This window comes from Electrona antarctica, assembly GCF_951216825.1.
Source record: "Electrona antarctica genome assembly, contig: scaffold_679, whole genome shotgun sequence".
NCBI lineage: Eukaryota > Metazoa > Chordata > Actinopteri > Myctophiformes > Myctophidae > Electrona > Electrona antarctica.
Window position 1 is genome coordinate 42,324 of NW_027637596.1, and position 10,597 is coordinate 52,920.

At 48.0% G+C, this 10,597-nt stretch overlaps 1 protein-coding gene across 1 annotated transcript in view; it reads right to left on the reverse strand.

Moving 5' to 3' along the window:
* LOC306918792 (WD repeat-containing protein 11-like) overlaps positions 1-5,821 on the reverse strand; it is a gene marked incomplete at both ends in the record, with an annotated part of 42,724 nt that extends 36,903 nt beyond the window's left edge. Inside the window, 2 exons of the mRNA XM_079531657.1 lie at positions 4,629-4,743; positions 5,721-5,821. Coding sequence (XP_079387783.1) covers positions 4,629-4,743; positions 5,721-5,821 — 216 coding nt within the window. The remainder of the gene's footprint in view (positions 1-4,628; positions 4,744-5,720) is intronic.
* Positions 5,822-10,597: the final 4,776 nt, after the last annotated feature.

Here is a 10,597-nt window from a genome sequence, read left to right on the forward strand (position 1 = left end):
ACTGTCCCTCACTGGTCCCCCTAGGCAGTGTCCCATGAGTTCAAACTGTCCCTCACTGGTCCCCCTAGGCAGTGTCCCATGAGTTCAAACTGTCCCACACTGGTCCCCCTAGGCAGTGTCCCATGAGTTCAAACTGTCCCACACTGGTACCCCTAGGCAGTGTCCCATGAGTTCAAACTGTCCCTCACTGGTCCCCCTAGGCAGTGTCCCATGAGTTCAAACTGTCCCACACTGGTACCCCTAGGCAGTGTCCCAGGAGTTCAGACTGTCCCCCACTGGTCCCCTATAGGCAGTGTCCCATGAGTTCAGACTGTCCCACACTGGTACCCATAGGCAGTGTCCCATGAGTTCAAACTGTCCCACACTGGTACCCCTAGGCAGTGCCCCATGAGTTCAAACTGTCCCACACTGACTGGTACCCCTAGGCAGTGCCCCATGAGTTCAAACTGTCCCACACTGGTACCCCTAGGCAGTGTCCCATGAGTTCAAACTGTCCCACACTGGTACCCCTAGGCAGTGTCCCATGAGTTCAGACTGTCCCACACTGGTACCCCTAGGCAGTGTCCCATGAGTTCAAACTGTCCCACACTGGTCCCCCTAGGCAGTGTCCCATGAGTTCAGACTGTCCCACACTGGTACCCCTAGGCAGTGTCCCATGAGTTCAGACTGTCCCACACTGGTACCCCTAGGCAGTGTCCCATGAGTTCAAACTGTCCCACACTGGTCCCCCTAGGCAGTGTCCCATGAGTTCAACCTGTCCCACACTGGTCCCCCTAGGCAGTGTCCCAGGAGTTCAACCTGTCCCACACTGGTACCCCTAGGCAGTGTCCCAGGAGTTCAAACTGTCCCACACTGGTACCCCTAGGCAGTGTCCCAGGAGTTCAAACTGTCCCACACTGGTACCCCTAGGCAGTGTCCCAGGAGTTCAAACTGTCCCACACTGGTACCCCTATAGACAGTGTCCCAGGAGTTCAAACTGTCCCACACTGGTACCCCTAGGCAGTGTCCCATGAGTTCAAACTGTCCCACACTGGTCCCCCTAGGCAGTGTCCCATGAGTTCAGACTGTCCCCCACTGGTACCCCTAGGCAGTGTCCCATGAGTTCAGACTGTCCCACACTGGTCCCCCTAGGCAGTGTCCCATGAGTTCAAACTGTCCCACACTGCTACCCCTAGGCAGTGTCCCATGAGTTCAAACTGTCCCACACTGGTCCCCCTAGGCAGTGTCCCATGAGTTCAAACTGTCCCACACTGGTACCCCTAGGCAGTGTCCCATGAGTTCAAACTGTCCCACACTGGTCCCCCTAGGCAGTGTCCCATGAGTTCAAACTGTCCCACACTGGTCCCCCTAGGCAGTGTCCCATGAGTTCAGACTGTCCCACACTGGTCCCCCTAGGCAGTGTCCCATGAGTTCAAACTGTCCCACACTGGTCCCCCTAGGCAGTGTCCCATGAGTTCAAACTGTCCCACACTGGTACCCCTAGGCAGTGTCCCATGAGTTCAGACTGTCCCACACTGGTCCCCCTAGGCAGTGTCCCATGAGTTCAGACTGTCCCACACTGGTACCCCTAGGCAGTGTCCCAGGAGTTCAAACTGTCCCACACTGGTACCCCTAGGCAGTGTCCCAGGAGTTCAAACTGTCCCACACTGGTACCCCTATAGGCAGTGTCCCATGAGTTCAAACTGTCCCACACTGGTACCCCTAGGCAGTGTCCCATGAGTTCAAACTGTCCCACACTGGTACCCCTATAGGCAGTGTCCCATGAGTTCAAACTGTCCCACACTGGTACCCCTATAGGCAGTGTCCCATGAGTTCAAACTGTCCCACACTGGTCCCCCTAGGCAGTGTCCCATGAGTTCAAACTGTCCCACACTGGTACCCCTAGGCAGTGTCCCATGAGTTCAAACTGTCCCACACTGGTACCCCTAGGCAGTGTCCCATGAGTTCAAACTGTCCCACACTGGTACCCCTAGGCAGTGTCCCATGAGTTCAAACTGTCCCACACTGGTCCCCCTAGGCAGTGTCCCATGAGTTCAGACTGTCCCACACTGGTACCCCTAGGCAGTGTCCCATGAGTTCAAACTGTCCCACACTGGTCCCCCTAGGCAGTGTCCCATGAGTTCAGACTGTCCCACACTGGTACCCCTAGGCAGTGTCCCAGGAGTTCAAACTGTCCCACACTGGTACCCCTAGGCAGTGTCCCATGAGTTCAAACTGTCCCACACTGGTACCCCTAGGCAGTGTCCCATGAGTTCAAACTGTCCCACACTGGTACCCCTAGGCAGTGTCCCATGAGTTCATACTGTCCCACACTGACTGGTACCCCCCTAGGCAGTGTCCCATGAGTTCAAACTGTCCCACACTGGTCCCCCTAGGCAGTGTCCCATGAGTTCATACTGTCCCACACTGGTACCCCTAGGCAGTGTCCCATGAGTTCAGACTGTCCCACACTGGTACCCCTAGGCAGTGTCCCATGAGTTCAGACTGTCCCACACTGGTACCCCTAGGCAGTGTCCCATGAGTTCAGACTGTCCCACACTGGTCCCCCTAGGCAGTGTCCCATGAGTTCAAACTGTCCCACACTGGTACCCCTAGGCAGTGTCCCATGAGTTCAAACTGTCCCACACTGGTACCCCTAGGCAGTGTCCCATGAGTTCAGACTGTCCCACACTGGTACCCCTAGGCAGTGTCCCATGAGTTCAGACTGTCCCACACTGGTACCCCTAGGCAGTGTCCCATGAGTTCAGACTGTCCCACACTGGTCCCCCTAGGCAGTGTCCCATGAGTTCAAACTGTCCCACACTGGTACCCCTAGGCAGTGTCCCATGAGTTCAGACTGTCCCACACTGGTACCCCTAGGCAGTGTCCCATGAGTTCAGACTGTCCCACACTGGTCCCCCTAGGCAGTGTCCCATGAGTTCAAACTGTCCCACACTGGTACCCCTAGGCAGTGTCCCATGAGTTCAAACTGTCCCACACTGGTACCCCTAGGCAGTGTCCCATGAGTTCAAACTGTCCCACACTGGTACCCCCCTAGGCAGTGTCCCAGGAGTTCAAACTGTCCCACACTGGTACCCCTAGGCAGTGTCCCAGGAGTTCAAACTGTCCCACACTGGTACCCCTAGGCAGTGTCCCATGAGTTCAAACTGTCCCACACTGGTCCCCCTAGGCAGTGTCCCAGGAGTTCAGACTGTCCCACACTGGTACCCCTAGGCAGTGTCCCATGAGTTCAGACTGTCCCACACTGGTACCCCCCTAGGCAGTGTCCCATGAGTTCAACCTGTCCCACACTGGTCCCCCTAGGCAGTGTCCCAGGAGTTCAAACTGTCCCACACTGGTCCCCCTAGGCAGTGTCCCAGGAGTTCAGACTGTCCCACACTGGTACCCCTAGGCAGTGTCCCATGAGTTCAAAGTGTCCCACACTGGTACCCCTAGGCAGTGTCCCATGAGTTCAAAGTGTCCCACAGTGCCTCAAAGGCAACACACACATGCTGTGCAGCGTAGCAGCACGGTATCGACGCCAGTGAAGTGCCGCCCAGAAGCACCAACAGGACACGGCACGCTTCTAGCCAGCTCTCTAGGTGTTGAAATGTTGGGAATATTCAAAGGGGCTTTTCTCAGCTTTGGGTAAAACGGCACAATCATTTTAAAATGGTCATATCTCCTTCAAATATTTTCCAATTTCATTGAATGTTACATCATATGAAAGCTTACATTCTGTACTTTAATAATCTGTAAAAAACTGAAAAATTACTCTGGTCGAGATGAGGGCCCATTTTCCAGATGCGGTCGCATTTGTGGTAACAAAATGTGGCAACGCCTGGAAATAGAACAGCGGCGCATCGGAGCGCCGGGCGAGCCGTGAGCGCCGGTGTGGGACAGGTCCATTGAAAACATTGGAGGCGGCTGTTTTGACACGTGTCGTTTGCAGCCTGTGTGTGTTGCCCTTTTAGTACTGCTGGACTGAGGCTTGTATGGTTCTCTTCAAAATGTGTGAAAAGAGAATAAGGTCCAGCTCACACTGGACTGAGCTCCAGACTCAATAATGTATTTTCTCACCACAGGGGACATCACGTTCTGAGCCTCATGGCTCTTCATCAGACCGTCTGATGAAGAAACGTCATGTCCACTGTGGCGAGAAATAAATTATTGCGTTTGGAGCTCAGTCCAGTGTGAGGACCTTATTCTCTTTTCTGTTATTTACCTCGGCCCAGCATCTGGCGTTTTAGTTAAGGTGGCTTTACACTAGCTGATTTTTTTCAATCTGAAATCTGATAGCACCACACACTAAAGGATAATCGGGCCCGATTATTTTATACAGCACACACTACACGAGTTTAAAACTCGGGCGCACCTCGGGCGTAAATATCAAACATTCTTGATGTTGATCGGGCCGATCCCGATGATCCGCGCTGTGAGCGGCCCCAAGCAGATCGGAGGGATTACGATTGGATCTTTTATACACTCACTCACATTAGACGATAATGTATGCCCGAGAATCGCTCCCGATTGAGTCGGGCACCCCCCCGAGCGTCAAAAATGCCCGATTATCGGCTAGTGTAAGGCCACCCTTAGTGGATGTGCGTGTGCTCTATTATCTTTTTTGTGTTTTCTCTACAAATGTGTACCTCTTTGGTGTCCCAGACTTCTGCCCCATCTGTGTACATGACCAGCAGCTTCTGGTTGCCCTTTCCTGGGGCAAAGCGGATCTTCTTTACCCAGCCACGGTGAGTAGGGATCCCCCTGGAATAATACGTCAAGTTAGTCAAAGCTATTTGTATACCACATTTCATACAGAGGGAAACTCAATGTGTTAAAAATAAATAAAGATAAATGCACTAGTTAACCTACAGTATGATTCATTGGCTGATTGTCTGGTCTTTATTGTTTTTATTGAATTAATTTGTTTGCCTACTTTTGTACCATCTCCTAAGCTTCTTTTAAAAATTGAAGGATTTCATAAATATTGAGCCCAGAAAAAAAATCAATCAGCCTTTCAATCAGAGTGAAACAAACAAAGAAACGGACTAATTGATTAACTGATTAAAACAGATTAGAAAAGGCTGATTACGTGAGCGGAGTACATGGGAGCTTAACTCCCACGTATCCTACACTAAAACCGGCCAATGGGAGGGCAGGTTGACCTCTGACGTCACTCTGACTGAGCCATAACCATATAAGGAGTTCACAATGCAGCTACACCCAAATAACGTGTTGTCTAACCTCAATGTGTCGTCACGGCATCAGCCTCAAACAAATCAGTCAGCTCCAAACATGGGCACGAAAAGGGGGCATGTTATATTATATTATATGGACATCAGCGATCTCCATATATGGGCATAAAAGGTACAAGTACTGACAGTTGTCGAGAGCCACAGATCCGGCTATGCCCATAGCGGTCATGTGCATGTATTTAACCCATTTTGACCTGAGATCAGATTCTAAAAATGTCTTCTAAATCCTGACAGTTTTCTGAAAAAGCTGTTTCTATGTCAGTCGTTCTTCCGATTTTTCAAAAATAGCAGACCTACAAGCTCGTAGCACGCCACTCGGTGGCGCGCTATGAGATTGTAGGTCTGCTATTTTTCAATAGCTAAAGCATAACATGATGCTAACACCAAAAGGGGTTCCCGCCCAGAATGGGTTAAAACTCAGAGAGCACAGCGGAAAGGACGCAAGGAAGTACGGCGCCCTAAATAAATAGAGGCATGAGCCGTTACCTGGACAAACGGGCCTTGAGGTCCCAGAAGTTGAGGTTGCCGTCCACATCTCCAAGAACCAGTGTATCACCTTTCCAGGCGATGCATGCAATGCTGCCCATGCTGCCCTGCAATACAGGAAGAGATTACAGTCAATGCTGCCCATGCTGCCCTGCAATACAGGAAGAGATTACAGTCAATGCTGCCCATGCTGCCCTGCAATACAGGAAGAGATTACAGTCAATGCTGCCCATGCTGCCCTGCAATACAGGAAGAGATTACAGTCAATGCTGCCCATGCTGCCCTGCAATACAGGAAGAGATTACAGTCAATGCTGCCCATGCTGCCCTGCAATACAGGAAGAGATTACAGTCAATGCTGCCCATGCTGCCCTGCAATACAGGAAGAGATTACAGTCAATGCTGCCCATGCTGCCCTGCAATACAGGAAGAGATTACAGTCAATGCTGCCCATGCTGCCCTGCAATACAGGAAGAGATTACAGTCAATGCTGCCCATGCTGCCCTGCAATACAGGAAGAGATTACAGTCAGAATGCATGCAGGGGCGTACAGTACATACAGTACGTGATCAAAGCAGGGGAGGCCCACTAGCAGAACAATCTCGCATTCCCATTCAGTCACATACTGCATGGGTTCCCAAAGTGGGGTCCGGGGACCCCTAGCGGTACTTGAGGGAGTTCCAGGGGGTAACTAGCTAGAGATAGACAAATGTGTCTGTAACTCAGAGAGTGTACAAATTTGTACACTCTGAGTTAAATTAACAGTGGTTTTACAATATAAATTGGGGTACCAGAGATATAAATGCCATTAAATCGGGGGTCCGTAGCATAATGCGTGTGAAACTGGGGGTCCATGAAATTAATATGATTCGGAAAAACTGCTAGAGCCATAAAAATCATCCCTTATCAGGGTCACTAGCATATGTTTTCAAATGGGGGGTCCGTGGCCTAATAAATGTATTTTTGGGGGTCCTTGACACGAAAAGGTTTGGGAACCACTGACATAATGTTCACATCATGTAGACTTTGAGTGAGCCCAGTGTTGATTCCGTCGACTAACACTATGACAAAAAAATGTTTGTCGACTACCTGTTTTCACTGATGAAAACTAAGCTATGATGACTAAAACTAAGACTAAATATATTGACAATTTTGTCAACAAATAAAAACTTAGACTACTGGACACGAGATCCAGATAAATCATTTTACACTTTGCTGAAAATAGCAGATCTACAAGCTCTACAACGTGTCGCAGCAGTCAATATGGGCATATGGTGGATATATACTTTATGTACAGACTATCAACAGATCACCCCCATATGCTGGGCAAACCACCACAAAGAACGATGCTCTAAAGTCACATCTTGTCTTACAATGCAGATCTCAGCCCATAAAACAGCTATTCCCGATTACACGAACAACAAATCACTCCCATAAGATGTGATGTTTGTGTGTGTCAGGACGTGAACGGGAAACACAGGAATAAATAGATGGGAAAAAAGTGGCAAAAGTCAAAGTGATATCAGCAGAAGTGAAAGACAAAGTGCCGGCGAGACAAGATACGATCAGATCACCTTCAGCGCAACTACTGCTGCTGAATGATGCCATAGAACTTTAACCCATTCTGGGCGGGAACCCCTTTTGGTGTTAGCATTATGTTATGCTTTAGCTATTGAAAAATAGCAGATCTACAAGCTCGTAGCGCGCCACCGACTGACATAGAAACATAGCTTTTTCAAAAAACTGTCAGGATGTAGAAGACATTTTTTTTTAATCTGATCTCAGGTCAAAATTAGGCCTGACGTCGAAATAAAAAAAAAAGTCTTCCGAAAGAATATATATTCAAAGATTTGTGCCGCATTTTCACGACTTTTCAAAAATAGCAGACCTACAAGCTCGTAGCGCGCCACTCGGTGGCGCGCTATGAGCTTGTAGATCTGCTATTTTTCAATAGCTAAAGCATAACATAATGCTTAGTTAAAACACCAAAAGGGGTTCCCGTCCAGAATGGGTTAAGGGAGCAATTTCATCAGCTTGCTGACAGAGATATGAAGCTCCTACATCATCCTCCTACAAAACCTATTGGGATATGCAAATCCTCTCGGCGTAGAGAACTTCGGGCCGTTTCATAGATAGCGCTTTAAATCCCCCAGGAGAACCTTCGCTGTCAGTCCGAGGGCATGCGAGAGGCGCAGCTAGTGGAATAGACTTTTAATCAATAGCAGAGAATGCTCAGAAAAAGGACAACTTTATATAATTAATTGCCTGCACACAGTGCATTGATTCAGTCGGAATGACTACTTGTTCATGGATGTTACGTGCATGTGCGCACGTGCGTACGTGTGTGTGTGTGTGTGTGTGTGTGTGTGTGTGTGTGTGTGGGGGGGGGGTGTGTGTGTGTGTGTGTGTGTGTGCGTGTATGTCCTTGTTTGTTTGGTAAGGGGTTGTTGTGAGTGACATTGTGTTGGTAGTTAACAACGTACCGCCGGTGATGCAACAAGGACACACAGAGTCAGTACACGTTCAATTAAAGGCCTTGTTGTGTCTAATTACAGCCATGAACAATAGGTTGGCAGAGAGATCGACTAGTGATGACAAAATAAGCATCTGCCTCTAATAAATGTCATGCCATGTAATCATGGTATTAACAATTATTATCGAGGTTCAGTCAGATAACTCAGGGGTTCTCAACACGTGGGTCGCGACCCCCCAGGGGGTCATAATTTGGGGTTTTGCAACTGAATGGCTGGAAAATGGAAATTGAGCGTTTACATAGTACACGTAGTGCATGCATAAACTTTCCTTAATGATTATATCTGGTTTCAGTATTTATTTATGATGTATTTTCGCTATAATTAAGGTTATTGTAGTGGTCAATTTGTATTGTGGGGTGGGAAGGGGGGCGGGGCAGGGGGTCGTGAGACATTGCCAAAGCATTTCCGGGGTTCCCCAGCCTGAAACGTTGAGAACCCCTCACAAATAGATTGAACAAATATTTATTATAGAATGAGAATACAAGTGTAGATAATATTTTATCTTGGTGATATATCTCGGCTCTGCAACAAGGGAAATAGATATACAATAACTAAGCATCCCTTTGTCCCTCTGTCAATCACACTCCTTAACAGAGTCCTTGCAGAGGGCAGACAGGGCAGGGGTCGAAGGGTTTGAGGTGATGTTGCACTAGGTATGGTGGTGTGTGGTATTTTAATGTTGTACGGGTCACTGTGTGCCTTTGTTGTCTTGTATTGTGTATTGTATCTGTATGCTGCAGGGGTCCAAGACAATTGATGCCGAGTGCCAGGCAGGGAGGCATTGGGTCCCATTTTTACAGTCTTTGGTATGACCCGGCCGGGGATCGAACCCACGACCTCCCAGTTTCAGGGCGGACACTCTAACCACAAGGCCACTGTCTGGTCATCCTAGTTAGTATCCTAGTTTCATGAGGCACAACATTGTTCTCCCGGCAATGTGCATGTGTAAGTCACTAGCACATAAGTAGGACACCTACTGATTGACAATGTCAATAAAGTTATTTGAAGCAGGTGCATTGGAATTCAACCCGGAAACGTATAAGTAAACATTTGGAAGCGTATGTTTCGCCATTATCGCACAGTCAGCGATCTGTAGGCATTTCATAACAGTATTTTACTTGCAAGTTCATTCAAATCATCAAATCATTGGGGCGACAGTGGCTCAGGGGTAGAGTTTCCGGATGGTAACCGCAAGGTCGCCAGTTCGAACCCGGGCTCCCCCAGAGTTAGCGTCTAAGTGTCCTTGAGCAAGACACTGAACCCCTAATTGCTCCTGATGTGCTGGTTGGTGCCTTGCATGGTTTCTGCCGCCATCAGTGTATGAATGTGTGGGTGAATGTAATGCACACATCTATGTAAAGCGCCTTGGATAAAGGCGCTATATAAATGCAACATTAACCATTTATCTGTCCAGTGACATGGCTCATCAAGTAACTAGAGAGCAGCAACAACACCGCGAGGACTCGGCCTTGTGAGGATGGTTTTGAGAGCATTCTGAGGATTGGTAATCATCTTTCAATCTGCACTCAGGCAGCTTTACTAGGTGATAGCTCACTTTCATGGGACATCTGTGGCTCAAGATAGAGTAGGCTCAAAGGTAGAGTGGCCATTTGGGAACTGCTACATTCCAGGTTCAATCCGTTCCTGGTTTAGTGTCAAAGTGTCCTTGAGCAAGACACTGAACTAGAGCTGGGACTCGATTAAAAAAATTAATCTAATTAATCAGAGGCTTTGTAGTTAATTAATATCGATTAATCGCATTTTAATCGCATATCAATATTCAACCCGAGAACAGTGAGAAACCTTTTTTTTCAAATGTTTTTTGGTATCCCAGTGAATAGTGACTACGGGATTCCAACATTTTACTGTCATTAATATACCTTAGAGTTGTTGTGTGGATATAATAAGAAAGTCCCCCCCATTCTGTGTTGCCTAGAACTGGAGGTCTGAAAAAAATCAGTAACATTATGAAGTACATCTCAGTGACATCACAAAAATGTACTTCATAATGTTACTGTTTTTTTCAGACCTCCAGTTCTATAGGCAACACATAATGGGGGGACTTTATTATGTCCAGTGCACACAACTCCATAGAAAAATGTTGAAAATGAGTGGTATTCCCCTTTAAGCAATACAACTTTTTTATCCCAACAGATAAACAAGAGCAGCAAGTGCCTATATAGTAGGCATGCCACGGTATGAGATTTTACAGTACGGTACGGTGCCGGTATTGAAAACCTATACCTCGGTATTCCACGGTATTTATATTAAAAAAAAAAAAAAAAAAAAAAAAGATTGCCCCCCCCCCCCCCACCTATGTCTAGTGACTACCCCCACCTCCTTA